Source organism: Myotis nattereri (assembly GCF_964212035.1).
Source record: "Myotis nattereri genome assembly, chromosome: 2".
Taxonomy (NCBI): Eukaryota; Metazoa; Chordata; class Mammalia; order Chiroptera; family Vespertilionidae; genus Myotis; species Myotis nattereri.
In genome coordinates, this window is record NC_138076.1 from 119,402,887 (window position 1) to 119,426,065 (window position 23,179).

Here is a 23,179-nt window from a genome sequence, read left to right on the forward strand (position 1 = left end):
TTTTCCTCCTCGCAGCGCTGCTGCGCATGCCGGCGAGACCTGAGCCAGGCTGTGCCCAGTGCTGTGGTGAGTGACCCCAACAGAGAGAAAGTGCTTAACCTCTGTGGTCCTGAGCAGCTGCTGCTGCAGCATCTCACTACCCACGCTCCTTCCAGCTATGGCTCAGCCCTTGCACCCAGCCAAGGGAAGCACCGAGGGGCCACCGATGGGCATCTCAGGGCAGCAGTCCGAGGACAGGAGGAACGGGTTGTTTGTCAGCATCAGCCATTGCTGCCCACGCCACCTGCTTTCTGTCTCTGCTCTCCGAGGTTTCGTGTCCTCATTCCTCAAAGGTAGCAGGAGCTTCAAAAAGCCTCTGAAGCTGAGAAAACAGGGTGTCAGCTGAACTACTACCCCACTGTTCGCTTGCATATAAAATGTTAGCCAAATCCCCTGCCTGAGCGCAGGTGGCAGCAGTCAGCCCAGACAGTTTAGAGGGCACGCAGCGAGGCAGGCTGGAGCCTCCCGGAGAGGCCAGCGGGCGGGGAGAGGATGCCAGGCACAGTGGGCGGCGCGGCTGGAAGTCGGAGCCCACTTTGGCAGTGGTGTCAAAGCTATCAGGCAGCAAGTCTCTGTCCAGCAATTGGGGTGTGCAGGGCCAGGCGCTGCATCCTGGGGAAGGGATGTGTAAGAACCGGGCAGGGGCGAGGGCTCACAGGTTTGAGTTTTACTGAGGCACTAAATGCTAATCAGAAACCCTGGTCAGAAGTCCAATGGCTGTGCTCACCAGGCACAGCCCTCTCCCCCATTCAGCCACAGCAGCAAGACCAACTCCAGACCACACCTGCCAGGGCACTCTGCCTTCCTCGGACCAGCTCAGGAACTAGGTGAGGAAGGGTCCGCAGGGGAACAGCCTCCACACTGACGAGGCCTGCGGGGATCCTGGGACAACTGGGAGAGCGGACGGACTCAGGAGAAAACCCGCACTGGGGACCCCAGGGCACGAGGCTAGCTCGCCCTGTCAAGATGGCTTCCACTATCAAGAGTTGATTCCTGGTAGAAAATTATCAGCTGGGGAAAGAGTAGGGAGGGTGAGAGAAACCATCAGCTTCCTGAAGCCAAGGCAGCTGGGCTGAGGAAGCCAAGACGGACAGAGGGCAGCCACTACAGGAGTGTCCTGGGCAGAAGCCATGTCCGAGCCATGCAGCCCAAGAAATGTAAAGTAATTAAAGTGAACAAAATGAAAACATCCATTCCTCAGCTGCACTAGCCACATTTCAAGTGCTCACTAGGCACAGAAGGCTAGTGGCTATTTCGTGGACAGGGCGTACGGGATGTTTTAATTACTGCAGAACGCTCCATTACGTAGTGCTGGCTTAGAGGCCTCACTCATCCCTCAGGTTGGAAATGCCTTTGGACCCTAATTTGTCCTACAACAGGACGGTGAGTCCCGAGGTTCAGTTGCTCTTATTCAAGAAAACGGGGGGCCAGGAAGGTCAGTGAGTGCTTTCACTTTGGGCCCATTCACCTCTCCGGACTATTCTCAGGCTGGAAGAAAGCCAGAGAGACCAAGACCTTGATGCCAGAGAGCTGCCAGGGTCAACTCCCCCCAGAGTCTTCCCCTTGGAGAGATGCTAAGAGGTAGTGAGAAGGGCATGCTCCTTGAGTGGGCAGCAGCCACTGGGAATGAGGTAAGTCTCAGAAATAGCAGTTCCTGCCTCGTCGCCCCTCCATGACCACGGGCAGACCTGTGGGGGAGGAGAGTGGCTAGAAACTTTCTGTTTGGGTGGGCTTCTCCTTTTTTGGGCAGATGGACTTCTAGTGAGGAGGGGAAGGCAGAGCCCCATCCTGTGCTGCTCCTCACCCCCTCACCCTTGCTGAGTCATTGCCAACAGCAAATCCCAGGCAACAAAGTCGCAGCATCACTCTTGGTACTAAAACCCTACTGACAGTGGAGTGTCGTGACTGGCACCACTTCTAGAAGCAGGTTCCTGCCTCTCCTGATATCTGAGCGGCCCAACTAGGTTGAAGCCTTGGGACCACCCACCCAAGGTCATCTGATTGGCCATAAAGTTCCTGTTGGGTGGCTCCCTTTCTCCTGCTATTCCCACCTTGGGTAAAGTTCAACCTGGAGCTTTAACTGGGATTGTGCTGTCTACGGATCAGTTTGAAGAAAACTGACATCTTTATAATATTAGGTTTTCCAATTCATGAACATGATATATTTCTCCATTTACTAAGTTTTCTTTAATTCATCTTTATGAAATTTTATAGTTCTCTCTGTAGAGATTTGAGACATATTTTGTTAGGTTTATTCTTAGGCATTGTATATTTTTCAGTGCTTATCCTAAAGTGTGTCTTAAAAATATTTATCCATCATTTTTGACAAATTTCAGTTCATGATAGGAAAGCAACCCAGCTATTCAGTTATTTTCAGACCATTCTAACCAGTTTTTCATGCTGATCAACTTGGTCCTGTACAATCAAGTAGGACCAGGTGCTATCTGCCCCAAGCCAGGCATGCCCTCTGCTCTCAGGAGGGGATTTCCTTTGGCATGCCATTAGGTGTTCAAATCAATCCTACTGTCTCAGCTTTCCCACTCTTCCAGACATCAGCAGACTCAGGTCCCTGGGGTTTGGTGGGGGACTGAACTGCTCTAAACTGGTTTATATTCACCCATCGTTTTTGTGTATTTTTGGAACAAAGTGTGGATCTAAGGAGTGGGGCAGTTGAATTTGGGGCAGGGATTTACTTGAGTAATTCATTTTCCATTGAGTGGTGAGAATAGATAGAAATGAAGAACTTGGGAACACTAATCACCCTGAAGACAATGAAAGCAAGAGCGCACACCACCAATGACTGACTGACCCACCAACCAATCACAGAGACAAGAAGGACAAGAAAAAGCAAGTAGTGGCAACCTGAGATCACTTCTCCCTGGCTGTGACTGTGTTGCTGCCTAACTGTCCTTTTACAGCGATTGTCCACAAGTGTAAACCCTTTCATATCACACATAAACCATCATCCAGGGAGTGATAAGGTGCAACAGAATTCAACTAATGGGAATTAACTTCAGGTCACTGTCAGAAGCCCTGGTTCTTGGGCACATTCAGCTCGATATTTTCACCAGAGCTACAAGTTGTTTCTGGTTTGGTTTTCTGCCTGAAATGTTTGGGGAGGCTTTTCCTGGAGTCTATTCCTTAATGAAGAATATCACTTAATAAGAATCCAGGGAGCCCTGCTTTCCCAATGCTCCTCCAAACTGGTTGACCTTCGCTGGCCAGCCAGTTCAGTGACCGGCACCCTCTCCTGCCAGGAGACACTTAGAGGCATCCACAGGAAGGGTCCATTTCCCGTTCTCTTCACAGACTGACCCTTGCGGGTGAAATGCAAATGGCCCCAGGATGGCTCTCTTTCTTCTTTAGGAAAAGTCTCCTTGTTTTTCCCATATTCTCACAATAGACAACTAGGGGTTGAGGAAACTAGGCAGCACTTTATGCTGTAGACCACAGCTGGCTAGTTTTGGGAGGCTGGCTCGTTCCTAGAGCTGCAGGATTTGGGCACAATGTCCTTCAGGTGGAGGCTCCTGCAGGTGTCAGTTTTATTTGCACCCTGGGGCAGGTTTGCTCAATACATCTCCCGTGCTCGTGAGACTGATTCAGGAAGTCCACTGCAGGGCCCTGCAGAATGCGTCAGGCATCATCAGAAACACATCTGAGTCAATTGTGAAATGACTCAAGGCTTTGAAATATTTAAACCATATGTCTCATGAAACTAGATGAAAGTGATGCCAGTTTCCCTACCTAGGGGCTGCCATCTGAGATTGAAGCTCAACTCGGCAATGATCCTGAATTCCTGGCCTTGCTCAGTCATATCGCTGTGGGCTGTGAACCTGTCAGTACTCCTGGCCCACAGGTGGGCAGAGGTACTGTGAGCCCTTCAGAAAGTGGCCAGGGATATTCAGTGGTCTTCTCTAGGCCAGGACAAAAATTTATGTCCCTTAATGGGAATAGGATAGAAGGGAAAAGATTATAATTGCTGTCTTGGAGGAAGCAGGAAAACACCATTCTCATCACCAGATGACCTTCATTAGGAGTCTAATTCTTTGAAAATCAGCCAAAACACCTAGGCATTCTTTGAGTGGAAAGAAAAATCAGCATTTTAAGAATATTGTCAGTCTTATTTTTGGCGTATCTCAAAGGTTGTTTCCCTCTTTCTGAAATGTACCCAGCAGAACACTTGATGTAGAAAGATGCTAACAAGCTGATGTGGAAATACACTGACCTTAACTCAGAAGTGTTAGATTCTGTTCCCAGTTAAGCTAATTAGTACTGGTGTAATTAATATTACACCCAATTGCTCTGAACTTCACTTCCCTCTTCCCTAAAGTGGGGGTGCTAAGACCTATCGTATAGGGGCATTTTGAGGTTTACATGCAATGAGGTATGTGTAGCACATGGTAGGTTATTCAGAAATGCTGGTTGAATATTAATTCAAAAAAGATGATGGATAGCTTGTCAATGAACATGGACCCAAGAGCCAAGGAGCACCCCCTGCCCCAATTAGTCCTGGGACAAGTACACATTTGAATAGCAATAAAATACATGGCCAGGGACTCCTCCTTTTGGCCTTCTGTTGATTTGTGATGCATCTGGGGAAACTAACAAAGGAGGGGAAGAGAAGGAACAGAAAGCCAGAGAGTTTTCTCAAGTCCGTATGGAACAATTCTCTCTGAACCAAATCTTCTCATCGCTCTCTGACAGGAGTTAGGGTAGCCAGGAGAGCCACTGAGTTGTTACAGACTCTCCCTCAGAAGTAGCTGCTCATGTTGTGAATCCCAGGTCAGTGGATGCCAGTGATTCTGGCTTCTCTTCAGGGGTGGAAGACAGAAGGTGCTGCTCAAACCAGCCTGCTTCTCCATTATCCAGGACAATGGGGTGGGGCTGGTTAAGGAGGGCACAGATAATCCAAGGTGATAGGTAATCCAGCTTTCCCTACCCTGCCTCATCCATCCAAGGGTTCTACTCTTGTCTCTCAAACTCTTTTTGAGGAGCTGCTTATAAGAAGCAAAGCATAGACATTTGCAGGTAACTGCCCTTCAGGTGCTGGAAGATGCAAGGGAGCAATGATGTAGTCTCTGAGGTGGGGAACAGGAGGCCCCATGGGCTAGAACCGTGGTCAGCAAACTGCGGCTCACGAGCCACATGCGGCTCTTTGGCCCCTTGAGTGTGGCTCTTCCTAAGCCTTAGGAGTACCCTAATTAAGTTAATAACAACGTACCTACCTATATAGTTTAAGTTTAAAAAATTTGGCTCTCAAAAGGAATTTCAATCGTTGTACTGTTGATATTTGGCTCTGTTGACTAATGAGCTTGCCGACCACTGGGCTAGAATACTGAGCCCTGAGCAAATGCAGCCCTGGCTGGGCTTTTTACAGCGGGGCTGGTGGTTGATGAAATGGGAGGAGGATAGAACAGAGGCCTGAGTGGATCTGGGGCGCTGGGCCTGGAGAGGTTTGGTTTGCATAGTTTCTTCTAGATCATGTACTGGGGGATGGGCCAGAGACAAAGTGAGAAATGGGAGAGGGAAGAGCATCATCTGCCTCCCTGGATGGAAAGGCTCAGCTCGGGGGCAAATCTGTGTCCTGTCCATATCAGCCATGGTCCAGAGTCCAGGGGTCCTCAAACTTTTTAAACAGGGGGCCAGTTCACTGTCCCTCAGACCGTTGGAGGGCCGGACTATAGTTTAAAAAAAAACCTATGAACAAATTCCTATGCACACTGCACATATCTTATTTTGAAGTAAAAAAACAAAACGGGAACAAATACAATATTTGTATTTGCATGTGGCCCGCGGGCCGTAGTTTGAGGACCCCTGGCTCCAGACCATGAGCTGAGATTCTACTTCAAAGACTTGACCTGGTCCAATCTTGGCAGGTTTAGGAGTTGGAGCATTTATCTATCATCAGAGAAGATATGGCCCTTCACTGATTATTTCTGCCCCTCACTCTCCTTCTTTTGATACTGGTACTCCATCCCTCTAGTGCCTGCACACCAGATGTCTTTTATTCAGAGGCTTACCTTGGGTTTAAAGGCAATGAGCTTCAGAATCATCTCCACAGTGAAGAGGCCAGTGAAGAGCATGTTGAGGATGTTCATGGCGATTTTAAACAGGCAGCTCTGACCGTAGTGCTGAGCGGAGGGAAGAACTGTGAAAACGAGGCAGGGATATCCCTACTCCTCACCACCCTCATCTCAACAGAGGTCTTCCTTGAACCATCCACTTCCTGGAAGTCCATCCAGTTCTCTGTGGGCAGTCAAGTGGATTCAGGAAATCTAACAAGTTCTTTCTTTCTCTGCCATCTCCGAAAACAGAAGTTGGCAGAGTTCTACGTTCCTGCTTTGTTTGGTTATGACAACTTTATGGAGAATACTGGCACTCAAAAGAGCACTAGCATGAGTTGATCTCCCTGACGACAGGTAGATGTAGAATCAATTTCCACACACCATGCCTTATTGACCATAAATGAACACTTCGAGCTCACCCTCTGTTCTCCATTTCCTCCACTCTCTCCATTTGTTCCAACCTAAGGGCCTATGGATTCCTAAGGTCCCAGAGAGGAGCTCATCCTTGAGAAAGAGAACTTGTCTTTCTCTACCTGGGAGAAGAGGACAGCTCTTCTGGTCTTTCAACCTCCTTTGGCCACCAGGGAGGTAACAAATCAGAGATGCCTGTGCAGCCCTTTTGCACTCCATTTCCTCCCATAGCACTCTCCCCCATGCAGGCATCAAGGGACCAAGGACTCCCCTGGACTAACCTGCATGGCCAAGCAGATGGTGTTGAGCAGGATGAGGACGAACATCAGGTACTCAAAGTAGGTGGAGTTGACCACATACCACACTTTGTACTGGTGCTGGTTCTTGGGTATGTACCTCCGCAGGGGTCGGGCCTTGAGGGCATATTCTACACACTGACGCTGGGAGGGAGGTAGTTGGGGGGGTGGGGGTGGAAATGGGGAGAGAGTGTGGTTAGTTACCTGGATATGTGCAGAGGAGGGTGGGATGTTGATGAAACTATGTCCCTGGGGGGTAGCGGTCTCTGGGAATCTGAGAATAATTTATTGCTCTAGTTCATTTATAAGTTTGAGGTATTATTTGAACATTTTTTGGATTTTTCTCTCCCTTAATCAAGGAGATCATATCTTCTAGTTAATCTCTTTATTAGGCTTAGCTGAGGAGTATGTGTCTCCTTTCAACTCCCAATGCCTACTACACGGCTGCCACATGGTTGGCATTTTAGTTCCTATGCCACAGACTCTCTTTGGAGCACTTGTCCGCTCTATTTTTCTTTCTTGTCCTCAACTAATCTTCCTTATTACCAGTGTCCACAGATCAGAAGACCCAGATCATGGATGGTGATGAGATCTTAGGCTAACTAGGTTCTTGGGACTCCAGCAAAGTGCCCAGCACTGTGCTCATAATTTCTTAGCACTATGCCCAAGTTTCCAAGTCTGGAACCGAGGAGTCACTGTAGCCTCTTCTCTTACACACATACCTGCCCCCATATCCAGTCTCTAAGCCTGATCCACCTTATTTCCTCTTAGTCTCGTCATCTCTACTATTGTTAACCTGGTAGTAGATGAGGGTCTAATCATCTTTCATATAAACTTTCTGACTGGTCTCCTTCTTCCCTGTCTTATTACCAACCTAAAGTGCATACAGCAGCCAGAATGATGAGTCTCAACCCAAGATGTTGACATCAAAATCTTTGAGGGGTTCAGCTGAGTGTCTTGTGCCATGCTCCTTTCCATAAGCAGACCTGAAGTCACTCATAGGGGTATATTACCGCATGGACTCTTCCCATGGGGGAACCTGGCTGGGCACCTGACCTCAGTGACTGTACGCTGCAGCCAACCCTAACAGCTTCATTCCTCACCAACTGCCAGTTCTTGTTCATAGGCTGAGAGAGTATAACATGGTACTGGGCATTACCACAGCACTCCTACTTAAGCCTCTTTCCTGCCCCCACTTCATGCACAGGCCTCTGGGTTTTACTTGAGAAACCACTGAATAGTGGTTTTTTAATGCCATGCTCTTCCTAACCCTCAAAACTCTCAGTCCCTCACTGTTCTAGTTTCTTTCCTTTTTATCAATGGGACTAACCTACCATGGGCACTTTCTAACTTGTCAGCTTCTAGATAGGGCACAAGGTTTTCACCCCCTCACACCTCCCTCCCCCAAGTCTATCACAGAGTCTCCATAAGTAGATACTTAATGAATAATTATTGGCTGAATGAATGCATTTGGTAGATCTGGGATTAGCATTTCTTTTGCTCAGACTCCTCCAGAAGACTGGGGAGCCCTATTCTCATTTACAGGAGCAGACAGATGATCTTAGTATCCATATGGATCTCTCTCCTGACCACAGCCTCTCTTCTGGGAGGGTCAACTGCTGTCATTCCTCATGTGGCCCTACTTCCCCTCAATGCCTCGGTCCTCTCCTTCCTAGGAAGCTACCTGGTTCTTGTCCAGCTCACAGTTCTTGTACTCCTGCTCTCCCTGCTCCTGGAAGGTGACGATGACGAAACCCACGAAGATGTTCATCATGAAGAAGGCAATGATGATGATGTAGATGATGAAGAAGATGGAGATCTCCACACGATAGTTGTATATGGGGCCCTTGTCTTCTGTGTGGGAGTCGATGGAGCGGTACAGCAGCCTGGAAGAGGAGACAGGTCCCACAGAGGGAACTGGAGAAGCAGTGCCACCTCTGCGGAATGATGGCACTACTGCTCCTAAGGAGTTCAGGGGTGCTGGAAACAGCTCTAGGCTGGAAGTCAGAAGATCTGGGTTCAAGTCCCAGCTATGCCACTTACTGGCCTTGTGACCTTGGACAAATCACTTAACCTCTTTGAGCCTGAGATTCTTCATCTGTAAAATGAAAACAATAATTCCTGACTTTCCTAACTGGCAAAATTGTTGATATAATGTATATGAAGGTGTTCTGAAACTGTAAAAATTATTTTAATATTTTAATGTAATATGAATCCTGGACATTGATTTAAAATACTATAAATATTGGTAAATATTGAAACAGCTTTGCAAACTGACAGAGACTCGGAGGGTGTTACAATGAACATAAATCTATCAGCGATCAAACACCCATTTAGATAAAAAGAGTAGGCAACAAAGGACCCAGGCTTACTCAGGTCATCAGCAATGGTTTGGGTTTACACTTGGGGGTTTCCATGTGTGTGCCATCCATCGGGGCCTGGGCGCTATGTCCATCATGCTTGTTCTCCTCTTCCCCTTCTTCTTACCCAGCTTAGTGCTTGGTTATCTTCCAGGTATTATCAATATTGTACCATATAATAATGGTGACTCTTACCTAAGGTCATGTGCTATTGTTGACTTAAAATATGTAGAACTTTCTGACTGTTAGGTGATAATTTCACTGGAATACAAAAGTGGGGGAGCAGGTGTCTGTATAAAGATGTAGGGAGCACAAGATGGACAAGCTGCCTGGTACGGGTGATACAGCATAAAGGCTGACCAGCTGGTAGTTTGGGCATGAAGACACTGCCTCTGCAGCGAAGTCTGGACCCACGCTTCCATCCCTTTCTTACTTTCCACTATAAATATCAACATACTTTCTCTACGGAGGCTGGGGTAGGGTCTCATAAAACAGAGACAGCTCTGCCATCTTCACACGCACTGAGTGCACGCTGGGAGTGATGATCTTAAATCCTGTGGTGACTCAAAGGCCCACAGTAGAGAAACTTTCCCCGCACCCACTCCCAGGTGTCATGAGGGTAACCACAGACCCTATTGTTAGGGCTTCACTCTGAGGCTGGGAAGGAGAATTAAAAGCTCATTTTTGGTTTGAGTTTCTGAAATGTTGACATCTCTAGAAAAAGAAAAGTGTGTGTTTCAGCAGTGATGATGGCTTACAAATTGTTCTAGAAACACAGCCAGACTTCCTGGGGGAGGACTCTGGTAAGTGACCTCTGGGAAGGAGTATGGGACAGTAATAAAACTTGGGGACCGAGTGTGAGGACCATGTCCTGGCCTCTGGTATCAGGCCGTGATTTGCGTACTCACTCTGGCCACCCCTCAAAGGTGGAGACGGTGAAGAGAGCCATCATGGCTGCCAGGACATTGTCAAAGTCAAACTTGCTGTTCTCCCAGTTGCGGGGCTGGATGATGGGGTGGTCAACCTCCCCGTCCTTGTATGTGATGTAGTTTCCCCTGAGAAAGGAGAAAGTTAGTTGGGGGGGGGGGTCTCTCATCTCCTTTCACACCTGATCCACAATAACTCTTAGCATGCTGGGTGGGAGGGAACTAGTTAGGCTTAACACCCTCAGTTCTAGCCATCAGCAGGATCTTCAGTGGGGAGAACCTGGTATGTTATGTCTGTGGGATCAGATTATCCTTGGGTAAAAGTCCAGCTCCACTGCAATCTGAGGAAGCATGGCTGTCCCTCCTCTCACACCAAGCCACCAACCTCCCGAGTTACCCAGCCTGGACGCTGCACTCACTTGCATTCCGCCTCAGTCTGCTTGGAACTGTCTGAACAGGTGTAGAGCTTTCCCTGGAAGGCAGAAGAAGGAAGGGGTTGGACATGTTAATCAATGAATTAATCAGAAATGATCATCCCAGCACCATGCTAGGGAGGTTGGGACAACAAGTGTGAGGGGAGTAGAGTCTAGGTGGGCAGACCTGAGTCACAGATATGAAGCAGTCAGAGCCCGAGAACCACTGGAATTCAAAAAAGGGAGCTCCAATCGTGAGTGCCAGACTCTGAAGGAGGTCTCGTGGGGGAAGAGAGCGGTGGAGCTGGGCTTGGAGGGATGATTGGGTGGGAGGAAATCAGTGGAAGTTTAATTGGTGGGTAGGAGAGGGGGGAAGAATGCTTCCAATGGGAGGAGCACAGAGATGAAAGGATTACGGCAGAAAAGAGTGGAAACCAAGGACACTGGGCTCCCTGGGCCTGGGGGGCTTCTCAGGAAGCAGTGAGAGAGGACGTGGATAGAGGCAGGGCAGTTTGATGCCGCCAAAAAGGGAACCACTGCAGGTTTTACGCAGGTGCCTCACACGGAGGTTTCTGAGCATAGGAGTCTGTCTCCCTTTACCGCCAGAAGCAGGGGCAGGACCTGAAGGGCAGGCAGCACCTAGAGGCCGAAGGGTCTTCGCGTGGTGGGGCAATGCCTCCTTCCAAGCCTGTCCCTTTTCTGGTCTGGGAGCTGAGGGCAGGGTGACCTTCATCCCAAGCCTGACCCAGGCCACAGTCCTCTTCTGGCTGTATCTGCCAGGTCCCCTTCCTCGGAACGCTGACAGGAGAAGGAAGAGCCAAGGTCTTACCTTGAAGAGCTGGACCCCGATGCAGGCGAACATGAACTGAAGCAGCGTGGTGACAATCACGATGTTCCCGATGGTGCGGATGGCCACGAACACACACTGGACCACATGCTGCAGATGGAGAGAAGGCGGGCGGGGGAGTGGTGTTGGGAAATGCCTGTAGCCTGGGCTTCTTTGGCAAAGCACAGGCCCCTCCGAGGAGGCAGTACGGCAGCCCCCTGGCCACAGTGAGGAACTCAGGCTCAAAGAGGCAAAGCACCTTCCCCTTCCCAGGGTCACATGGGAGGGAGCCCAGTGGCACACAAAGGCCCCTTTGGGCTCTAGGTAACCACAGGGACATAAGCCCCACTCTCTTCCTAATTCCTAGGGTAGGAATACAGGGACCTCATCACCATCTGGGCACTGGGTTTGTGTGTGGGTCTCCTTTTTGCAGAAGTGTTGCTGAGGAGTTCAGATTTTGAGTGGCTGCCTGTCATTGTTCTTAAAGGGGGAGTCGAGAAGCAGCAGGAGAGTGCAGGCTCCAACAGGGCAGCCACTCGACCCCACACTACCTCCCCCCTGCAGCCCACCCCTCACAGCAGCTTAGCTCCCCACTGCAGCCCACTGCTCACCACAGCTTGGCTCCCCCCTGCAGCCCACAGGCTGCGGGGGTGGGGGGGTGTTGGTGGCTCCCACTCAGCCCCCCTCTCACCTTTAGCCCCTTGGCTCGGTTGATGGCTCTCAGGGGCCTGAGTACACGTAGAACTCGCAAGATCTTTACAACATTGATTGCACTGGACCTGGGAGAGAAGCAGGGCAGGGAGTGAGCTTCTTGTGTTTTTGTCAAAGCAGCAAAGAATGTGGTGAGGAGTGTCCTGGCAGGTAACCCAGCAAACCTGTTAATGTGACGGGGCTTTCTCATCCTGGGACCCTTTCTACTCTCTCTACTCCCGGCTCCCACCCCATGAGGACCTGAGGCGTGCCTGCCCCGCCTGCCTGTGGGTGAGTAAGTAATATGAAAAGCAGCTCACCAGGACTCACTAGCAACATCACCTGCCACCCAGGGCCTTTAGAGCCATCAGAGACACAGCGCGGGCCACGCAGACTTGGGGTCTAACCCAGCTGTGCCACGCACCAGCCGCGTCACTGAGGATCAATGCCCTAACTTTTCTGGGCCCTCGTTTTTTCACCTGTAAAACTGGGTAGCAATCACTTCGTAAGGTTGCTGCAAGGACTGCGTGAGGTGTGAGTGGTCTAGTGTATGAACTGAGTCCATGGCAGCTTTATTATGAGGGCTGAGGAAGACATGGCTGAACTAGAAGAAACACTACACAAATGGCGGCGCTTCAGGCGGGGGGCACGAGGTGGAGGGCATGGGCGGGAGATACCATGCTCATCTCTAAACATGTCCTAGGTGGCTGCCAGTACACTTATACGTAAAACTTCTGGCTCATAGCAGTCAGGAGGAATGGGTTCTATCTAGCAGGTCCTGCACACCTTGAAAAACTTCAGGAACCTCCGGCCACTGTTGTTCCCTAACGAATAGGAGGTCCCAGGGCCCCAGCCCCCACCAGCCCAGGTGGCCTGTTCACCACACCAGCTCATCAGCTCGGGGAGCAACTCTGAGGTGTGTCCTAACCCTCACATGCTGACCGCTAATGTCTGATTGAGATAATCCCTCTGGCTTTCGGAGAGCCTTAGACCCACCTTGGGACCTAAACAACACATGAGGCAGGTAAGTGCTAACTTCATTCTTCAGGTGGTCAGGCTGATGTGCTGGGGGGCGGGGGGCCGGGGGGTGGCAGAGAGAGCTGATTTCTCTGGTTCTCAGCTCTTTCATTCCAAAGGATTCAAAGGACATCCCTATCTATATGGTATATGAGGGAGGGAGTTGGTTTGCACTGAATCACAACAGGAGGGATTTAAAGGTCAGATAGGAAAAGCACAGACTAAAGCAGGGAGTCCTTGGTTCAGGGTTAAACGGTGACTTTGTGGTAGTGCTGGGTTAGAATCCAGACCCGCAGGCTTGCAGACAGACGGTGGTAGGTCAGATAATTGGTGACCAGAGGGGAGAGTCTCATGCCTAACACCCCCACTCCATGCTTTCTAGGCTGACCTTGAAAACACCCTTGGGAGGGGAGACTCAGGGTCGTTTTCTTTGCCCTCAGTGTGACCTTGGGTATGTCTCACAATGTCCTGAACCTCAGTTTTGCTGTCTATAAACTGGGGGCAACAGCAGTTGCCCTGCCCACCTTGTAGGTTTGTGTGGGGATCACAGGGGAATGTGGGTGAAAGTACCTAGAAAGTTAAAGTGCAGGATTAGCACTATTAGCTGATACAATGTGAGAGAAACTTGTAATCAGATTCTTTTAAACCTGAGCAAGTTTGCAAACTTGGTTGTAAGGTGGAACCCCCTGGAGAGCTTTTAACAATCTTAAAGCCCAGGCTGAAACCCAGAACAGTTAAATAAAAAACTCTGGGGCACATGTCTTTTTAAAAGTTACTTAGATGATTCGCTGTGTAGCCAAGATTGAGAACCCTCCATTACTCCCTCCTTCTCTCTCTCTCACCAGGTGCTTTGACTGGAGAGGTGAGAGGAAGGGAGGGGGAATGGGCCGGAGACCAGGGCAGATCAGGACAATGACAGGCCCTTGGAGCTGAGGGCACCCAAAGGCCCTGGGCATATGGTGGAGGGACAGGAAGGCCCTTGAGCCTTCCTTCTCATTATAACGGGGCCTGGCCCTGCCTGCCATGGCAAGCTTCAGGCATTTATATGTGTTCTTGCGTGATCAACACGCCCCAAGGGTCACACCATGAGGACAGGACATGGGCACAAGAAATCAAAGCCGCCATGTTGTACAAGTCAGAGGCCCCATCCCATTCACACTGCAGATCCATGGATGGGTGCGGGGGACCCTGCAGACTCTTCATGTCCTGACACCCATTCCTAGTTGCATGCCCTCACAGCTGAGGGGTCCTACTCACTGGATGCCAAAGGAGATGAGGGACACGCTGACCACTAGCAGGTCCAAGATGTTGAAGTAGTTCCGGCAAAAGGAGCCCTTGTGCAAGAAAGCCCCATAAGCAGTCATCTGCAGGGAGGCACAGAGAAACACCCGCATGAGTGGTGCCTGTCCAAACTCCAGAGCCCCCCCTCCCACCCGGCCCTCCCACGGCACCCTGAAGAGCAGTGAGGGGACAGAGGGCTGGGGGTAGGCAAGACTGGAGAAGGAGATACAGTGTCAAGAAAAGGGTTCTGCAACCTTTTATACAACCACCAAAGAATCCCAAGCCCAGGGGCTATCAGTGTCTCCTACCTAGCAGGCGATGCCAGACTCTTCGATCCTATATTCGAAGCCCTTTCAAATCAGGCCGCCAGCCCTTTCCCATTTTCTACTGTTCCTCATCGCATAGCCATGGCTCCAGACCCGAGGGGCCCTTTGCTGATGCTATGCTGACCAGGTTTTCCAACCTCCTCTCAAAATTCCACTGACATCGGAACCAGCTTAGGACACCAGGCATCTGTGGGGAGGAGGTGTGCCCAGGAAGGTCACAACCATCCTGGTTCCCTGGGACTTCCCAGTTCAGTTCTGAAAGGATGGGTCCCTCAGTCTCAGGCAAATTGGAACAGGTGGGCCTCTACTGCCCAGTGAGAAGACCCGCCAATAGCTCTGGCACTCAGCCTCCCTAAAACTGCCTCTGACCTGGGCCACGCATTCTAATCTCAGTTGCCATCTTGCTGCTAGACTGTGTGTTCTTCAAGGGCCAGAGCTGTGTCCAGAGGGGCCGTGTGGTGCGTGTTAAAGATCACAGGCTCTAAAGTCAGGCCGCCTGGGTTTAAATCCCAACCCTATTGTATTTTATTTGTGAGGCCTGGGCAAGTTACTAACTATTCTGTGTTTCAGTTTCATCATCTAAGAAATGGGGAGACTGATAATATCTCCCCTATAGGGCTACAAGTTCCAGTTGAGTTATTGTATGTAAATCACTTAGAACGATATCCTGCTGGTAGTCAGTGCTGTGTGCATGCTGGGCTCAGAGAGCTTGGATTTGAATTCTGGATTCTTTCTGCACAATGGAAGTTCAGTTTCCTCATCGATAAAGTGGGTGCACGATTCCCTGCCTCCCTGAGGCACATACTACGTATGGAAAACCACGTGAAACCAAAAGGGAACATGTGGACTGATGAGTATTATCAGTACTGGCTATTATTACCTCTCTCAGAGCTTGGTATAAAGCCACTGTAGGTGCTCAGCAAATAGCCTTTCCAATTGTGTTGACCTGAATTAAGGGTTTCCAGGTGAAGGGCTGTGAAAGGCCACGGGCCACAGAACATCAGCCAAAGGGAAGCTTGGAAGCTGCTGGCCGAGAGGCCAAGCGGGTCACCGGGTCCAGTTCATCCCTTTGGAGCAGAGCATGCCCAGGGCAGCACGTCTGCAGAGCGGTTCCAAGCAAACACAGGGGGAATGAGCAAAAATAACTCTTGCAACCTAATTCTTTCCATTTATCTCTTGCCACAGGGGGTCACAGGGGATGCAGACACCTGTGTCCTGCAATCGTTTCTTGAAGTGGGCAGGTTATATAAAAGGTGGCAGAGGAATAGAGTCGGAGATCTCTCCCAGAGGCTACCATCTGGAGGGGCTCGCTGCCCCTCTTGGTGAGGATTTGGGACCCCCGAGAGCGGACTTGGGTGGCTCCCATGGTTCATGTTAACCAAAGTGCTCTGTGCCTGCTGAAGGCTGAGCACCTCCCTAGCCACCCCCATCTCATCTTAGAGAAGGTGCTGGGTATTGTGAGGACTCTCTGAGCTCCAACAGAGCCATCTGCATCCAGGGGAAAGCATGCTTCCCTCCGGTGGACGCTGGGCTCAGAGCGCCAGCTCTGTTCTTTGATTTGGGTTCCAGTTTTGTCTGAGCCATTGCTTGGGAAAAGCCACTGTTGGGCATTTTCAGCCCAAAGAAAGAAAAGCAGCGGGACACAGGGCCACTGACTCTGAGCTGGAAGGACAGGAAGGCCCCTCTGTCCAGCCACGGGTAACCCACCACTTCTGGAGCCAGCAATTCTAGTTCCCAACTGCATCTCACCTTTTATCATTTCTGCTCATTTGTCCTGGCCCCAGCTCCTCCCTCCTCTATGTGACAGGCCTTTGCATCGTTCAGGCCAACTGTTGTGTCCTACAAGCCTTTTCTCTTTGAGGCCAAAACCCCCCAGTCTTTCACCTGCTCCTGGGACTAAATGTCCCTCTTGATGACTGTCATTGTCTGTGCCAGTGGCAGGACGCCAGGCCTGCAGCCAGGCAGAGGCCCGTGGAAGGAGGTGCAGGGAAGGGCGCTGGGGCTGGGATTTATATCTGCAAGCACACTGAGTAGAGAGTAGAAGAGACAGAGGGGAAGGCAAGGAAGGCCTTGCCATGACAATGCCTGTGCAGTGAGCTCTCACTCCTGTTTGTGAAATGTTTAGGCACAACAGCGCCACTGAAGCCCCCAGGGAGGCTCTGCAGAGGGCGCTGGGAACTGCTGGTAACAGGAGAGGATTTGGGGATTTTGTGTGCGTCCCCGAGTCTGAAAATATCAGCTCCTCCTGGAAGGGGGCTCTGCAGCACCCCTCCCAGTGCAGCCAGCACCCCTCGGGCCCCTCTCCTCACCCCCAGAACCGGGACCTGGAGGATCCACTCTGCTGAGTAGAGAGAAAACCCCAGAAACAGTCTTGTTAGCTGGAACCAGGGACCGAAACTGGGTCTGAACGGAAAAAAAAAAAAGGCACAAAACTGCCCAACCCAAACTAACTGGAAAAGACAGAGCTTGTCCTATACGTGACAGGCTGGGTCAGGCCGTGGGACTTCCACCAGGAAGAGCAGGGCCTGGGGCTGCCCTCACAGGGCCAGGTTGGACGTTGGTTGCACCAGCCACCTGAAGGGTGAAAAGGGAGCCTGGCCCCTTGGGAGGAGCATCCCTTGGGAGGCTTTGACCCTTCGGTGGGGGGCTGTTTGGGGTCAGGGTAAATCCCCTGTATCTCGGGTGAACTGGAGTGGCGATGCGTTGGTTAGTGGCTCAGAAGTATACTGGGTAAACTTAGAAATCAGAATAAAATAAAACATAAGTAATCTATGAGTTATGTATTAATATAATTAATATAAATAATAAGAAAAAACTTGGAAACAATGTGCCTCATCCCAGTGCTGCGCGGAGGTGGGCTGTGGATTCTGCAGATGAGCTGCCTACACCTGGGGCTGCTGGAGGCCTGAGCCCTCATGTCTGGGCCCTGGGGCCTGGGTGCTCCAGCTTCTTTCAGCACTTGGCTCTCACCCCCTGTACTTAGCTCTCCAGTATAACTCTCCCTCCTCAGGGCAAGGGGCATTGCCACAAAGCTTTCTGGCAGTAACCGAGGCTGCAGGAGTAATCTAATCTAGAGTTGTCTATCAGAACTCATTGGAGAGTCTGGCCCCAAATCTTGTGTTGGGCCCACATGTCTGCTGCAAGTACTGAGGAGTTGATGATGGGCATCAAACAAGGTAGCCAAAGCGACCCTGCCATGGCCCGGAGCTTCCCCACCCCTGGATTTTGTGTGGCATCTCCTCAGGGCAGGAGGGGGTCCAAGCAGGGTCAGTCATCAATTGCCCACAGATGGTGTGTGGGGCATGTGCAGGAGTGTGGGGGCACTGCTGGCGGGCACAGGGCCAGACCTGGTGACAGGACAGCCCAGTAGGTGACACTGGCAGCCAAATGCCAGGCCGGGAGGAGGCAGGTGTGGGAATGGGAGTGGGGTTTCTCTGGCTTCTGAGCCTTAGCAAGGCGCTAGCACAATGTCAGGGGCACTAATTCTTCTGATTTCAGGCTTGAGAGTAAAAGAAACAAGAGGAAAGAGACAGGCAGGCAGGGCAGAGATAGAGAAAGAGACAGAGAGAATGCATTTCTCAGGTTGCATTACCTTAAGGATAATTTCTAATGTAAAGATACTAGTGAAGACATAGTCTGCATTGCCTAGGATCTGAAAAATAAGCACAATTGAATTAGTGGCTCAGAGAGGGAACGGACAGCAACAGGTGCACGTGTGTTAGGGACAGACAGTGGCAGAGAGCTAGTGCCCTGGAGAACAGGAGGTGCAGGGGGAGGGGTGGGCTTTACCTTCAGAGCAATTTCAATGGTGAAAATGGTAGTAAAAACAATATCAAAATAATACAGAATCTGTAAAACAAAGAGAAACGGAGTGGGAACAGGGAGGGAAGGGAGAGGCAGGATGGGGGAGCGGTCAGTGGCTGTTCACCGGAAAAGGAATCACTTCAAACCACGACAGACACCGCGTGAGCCTTTCCACATGGAGACAAAGGCAAATAAGTTAGGAGCTGAGTGCACACACACAGCACTGGACCCTGAAGCGGGCTGGCCTCAGGCAGCTGGGGGCTCTGGATGGGGTCCCCAGATGTGTGAAGGGAGCTCAGGGCAGGCCTCAGCTGGTCCCAAGTCTCTACAGCATCTTGATGCTTTTCTCATTAATCCAATCCTTACAAACCCAAATCAGTCCACTGAGACAACTTGTCAAAAGGACAGCAAATAGGGTTTTCTTGTTTGCTTTTGCAAGAAGATGCAAAGTGCTTAACTGGCATTGGTGTGACTTGGCCAGCTTTCCACGTTGGTGGGAGTATGTCCTCTGGGCACAGGAGGTGCATCCTCCAGGGGAGGCCCACCCAGGCTGGGGCAGGCTGTATGGTTTCACGTTTTATTCCTTCTCAGTGGATCGGAGTGAGGCCCAATACTTTTCCCAGTAGAAATGCTCTGAACCAAGCAGGACCACCAAGTGGTTTGCGTGGACATGCCTTTAGATTGGTAGGCCCCTCTCTTCATGCCCACTTGGTTGGGATTTGTTTTGAGGATTTGAGATACAGCAATGCTTATTTTTGATTTTAATGTTGTTCATCGGAGCCTTGAGCGGGCCTCCAAGTTTAGTTCTGCTCCACAGGAGGCTACAGAAGCTCTCTTTTATTTAAGGTCAGCCTTATCATTGGCAGCTATCTGCAGTGCTCCTGTCTCCCTCATGATTAGGACTGGTCAGACTACCTTGGGAGATTTTTTTCTTAAGTGTACAGGAAACCAGGGGACATCCACAGGGCAATGAAAGTCCTGATCTTTGCCCATCAGGCCAGCCTGAGGTAGCTAGGTACATGTTATCTTACTTATGGTCCTTATGTGATTTCTACCAAAGCCTTAATCTATAAAGAACTGTTTATTTGACTATGAGATTTGGAGCTGGGCTCCTGACTGAACAGTGAGGCCAGCGACAGAAGCTGTGGGCCCCGTCACGTTCCCGGGAGGAAGGGGTGCAGAGAACTAACGGGAATGCATACATGGTTCCTGAAGGAGGTGTGCTGGACCGGGTCCTCCGCAGCCAGGGAAATGCTGCTGAGCAGGATGAAGAAGAGGATCAGGTTGGTGAAGATCGAGTCATTGACAATGCGGTGGCACTGGAGGCGAAACCTGCATGGGGAGGAGAGAGAAGAGATGTATGTCAGGAAGGCAAGGAAAGCAGCTCCCTGGGTCTCAGGAGCCCCAGCTCCTCTCAGTGTGCAGAAGGTGTGCCAGTTGGGGGAGGGGGTTCTTCAGCCTGAAGTCTTACTCACTGGGGGAGGGCGTTCTTCAGCCTGAAGTCTTACTTGCTGGGTGACGGCAGCCCCGGCACCCCCACCACAAGGCATGTCTGCACAGAATGCTGCCTTCTAAAGCTCTTTCACTGATAGCAAGCTTTGACATTTTATAGGGTTACATCTGAGGCCTCTGTGAATTTCTAAACTTTCAAATACTGTTGTGACCTTAACAACTGGCTTTTGTTGGGAGACTTCTTTCCCCGTTATTAAATAAAAAAATACGCCCCCAAAATGGCAGAGGTATAGACGGACGTGCCCTGTGCCTTGTCCAGGAACAGATAAGGGTGAGCAGCTGAAATGGGTAACATACAGCCCTAATAAGCAGAACATATTCAGCTGGGAGACAGTTTGCAGTCAGGAAAGACAGAGGACTCCTGGAGAAAGGGAACAGTTAGAGATTGCGGCTGAAATCTCTCCCAGAGTGCCGGCTCAGCCACGGAGAATGCGCCATCTTGAGTGGCTGTTATTGGGAGCATATAAAGCCAAAGATGCGGCATCCATGGCATCCAGAGATCGGCTACTAACCCGGAAACAACAAACCCCAAGCAGCGTGACTATGTGAACTTAGAGGAACCCTGCTTTTCCCCATGGAAAGGTCAGACTTCCCCTAAAGGTGCGGTTTGCAATTCAGGTTGGAGAGAGGAATGCATGCACGTGCCTGCGCTGGGGAAATCTGAGCCCCACAAAGTCCGTGGCCGTTGGGGCCAGAGTGATCCGTGAGTGTGGAAGGGCTCCCACAGGGCTGCTGGCAGAAGGGAATGCTAAAAATAAGCCCATAGCTGGACTGGGTACAAAAAAGCAGCCTTGGATTTTGACAGTGTGCCGGCTGCTTAGCACTGGGGAAGAGAGGGTGCGTGGAAGGGACTGCACACAGAGCTGAAAGGGGGAAATTGTGAATTTGCGCAACTTCTCAGGCTCTTGTTCTCTCTCTTCCCATTAAATCTTTGCGTTTGATTATTAGACCCAGTATATGGGATTGCCCAGTATATGGGATTGCCTGTCGGGGTCACTTGCAGAGACTGCAGGGAAAGTTGTTTTTGTGGAACCTGGGAAACAGAGCCGGAGTAACGACTAAAGAAGAGGTTATAGGATAGTCGACTCTCCCAAACCAGTTTTAAGTGTGATAGGGAAAATAAACTCAACTGCTGGATAGAGAGGACTTACAGCCTCAGAGGTCAATCCAGAAACACTGCGACCCAGGGGCTGATCCACGAACTGACTCTTCTGTAAACACAAATAAAGGCAGTCTGGGAAACAAATACGGCCTGCCTTAAAATCAGGACTGTGGTTTACAACACGGAGGAACAGTGTATCGCAGGGGAATTCAACACTCTCCTGAATACCTGGCAGGACTAAGGCATCCCAGAAAGAAGAGTAGAGGACCTGAAGCACCTTCACTACTGTACATTTTTATTTTTATTTTTATATTTAATTCTTTTTTCACCTTTTAATTAAGAAACTATTTTTTTTTCTTTTTTCATCACCTTATTTTACCTTTTTGATTACAACACTTTTATTTTTAACTAGTATTATTACTACTACCATTTTACCATTTTTTAAAGTGTCATTTTATTTTCTCTTTATTTTATTTTGGGATTAGTGTTCTACATTCTATTTTCATCATTCCTTTAGCATCATTTTTCTCTACCGCAACTTTACCTTTATGCCACAACTCTCTTCCTCACTTTTCCCCTTTTGTTGTTCTGTTTCTCTTACCCTATTTCTGCTTTAGATTTTCCCTATTCCTTCTTTTTACCCCCTGTCTAAATTTCACCCTACTTATATATCTAATTTCCAATCTCCTGCTCTAAATCCATATACGCCTCTCTCTTACCTTTCTTCAATATCCAATTTTTTTTTCTTCTCTCTGTCGTTTTGTTATGTTTGCTTGATTGTTGAGTATATTGGGGTTTTTTATGCTTGTTTGTGAGATTGTTTAGCTTTTTCTTTTTATTTTCCTGTTGGTTTTTTTTTTCTCCAGTTATTTTTGTGCTTCTGTTTTCCCTCGCCTCGCTTGATATTAGTGGTTGTTTTAGTTTGCATTCATCTCCAGGGATCTGTTGCTGGAATTGGTTGGGATTAGTGGTGGTGCTATTGGAGTTTTCTCCCCATAGAAATAGTCTCTTCCCCTCTTCTATTTCATTCTCTCTCTTCTCTCTCTTACTTTATTTTCTCCCTTTTCCCAATTCCAATTTTGCACTCCTTTTTTTTTCCTTTTCTCTTTTATCATTTTCTCTTCTATCTTCCTTATCCCCTAATTATCTTTGCTTGGGTGGTCACCTTTATTTGGGGTTATTAATATCATGAATACATTTGTGTTCAGTGCCTTGTACGTTGTGCCTTGTTGTGTTGTATTTTGTGCCTTTAAATCAACACAGCAGAGAAAGAACTACATAACCAAACATCTGGAGACGAGAGATCATGGTGAAACAAAGAACCAGCCCGCGTATGAAAGAAAAACAGGCATCACCAGAAAAGGAAGTAAACGAAATGGAGGCAATGGAGGCAAGCAACCCGTCAGAGAAAGAATTCAGAGAAATGGCCATAAGGCGGATGAAAAGAATGGAAGATAAATTCAACAATATGTGCAAGAACCAAGAGGAAATGAAGAAAAACCAAGAAGAAATGAAAAATGACATCACTGCTATAAAGAACTCAATAGAAAGCATCAACAGTAGACTAGAAGAAGCAGAGGACCACATCAGTGAGCTAGAAGGCAAGGTAGGAAAAAATACCCAAGCAGAGCAGCTTCTAGGAAAAAAAATTAAAAAGCAGGAAGAGAGCCCAAGAGAACTTTGAGACAACATGAAATGAAACAACATCCGAATAATAGGGGTGCCAGAGGGAGAGGAAACTGAGCAAGGAATAGAAAACCTGTTTGAAAAAATAATGACAGAAAACTTCCCTATAGGGAAGAAAAAACTCACACAAATCCAAGAAGCTCACAGAGTCCCAAACAAAATGAACCCCAAAAGACCAATGCCAAGGCACATTATAATTAAATTGGCAGATACCAATGACAAAGCAAGAATCTTAAAAGCAGCCAGAGAGAGACAGAAAATTACCTACAAAGGATCCCCCATCAGACTAGCGACCGATTTCTCAACAGAAACACATCAAGCAAGAAGGGAATGGAATGAAATATACAAAGTCATGCAAACGAAGGGTCTGAATCCAAGAATATTGTACCCAGCAAGGCTATCAATCAAAATTGAGGGTCAAATCA

General features: G+C 49.3%; 1 protein-coding gene across 1 annotated transcript in view; it reads right to left on the minus strand.

Moving 5' to 3' along the window:
- Nucleotides 1-23,179, minus strand: part of CACNA1C (calcium voltage-gated channel subunit alpha1 C) — a 224,941-nt gene that overhangs the window by 73,056 nt on the left and 128,706 nt on the right. Inside the window, exons 18-26 of the mRNA XM_081083633.1 lie at nt 19,657-19,786; nt 14,301-14,407; nt 12,028-12,115; nt 11,340-11,447; nt 10,517-10,569; nt 10,080-10,226; nt 8,496-8,697; nt 6,797-6,955; nt 6,060-6,170 (exon numbers count right to left, since the gene is read on the minus strand). Coding sequence (XP_080939759.1) covers nt 6,060-6,170; nt 6,797-6,955; nt 8,496-8,697; nt 10,080-10,226; nt 10,517-10,569; nt 11,340-11,447; nt 12,028-12,115; nt 14,301-14,407; nt 19,657-19,786 — 1,105 coding nt within the window. The remainder of the gene's footprint in view (nt 1-6,059; nt 6,171-6,796; nt 6,956-8,495; nt 8,698-10,079; nt 10,227-10,516; nt 10,570-11,339; nt 11,448-12,027; nt 12,116-14,300; nt 14,408-19,656; nt 19,787-23,179) is intronic.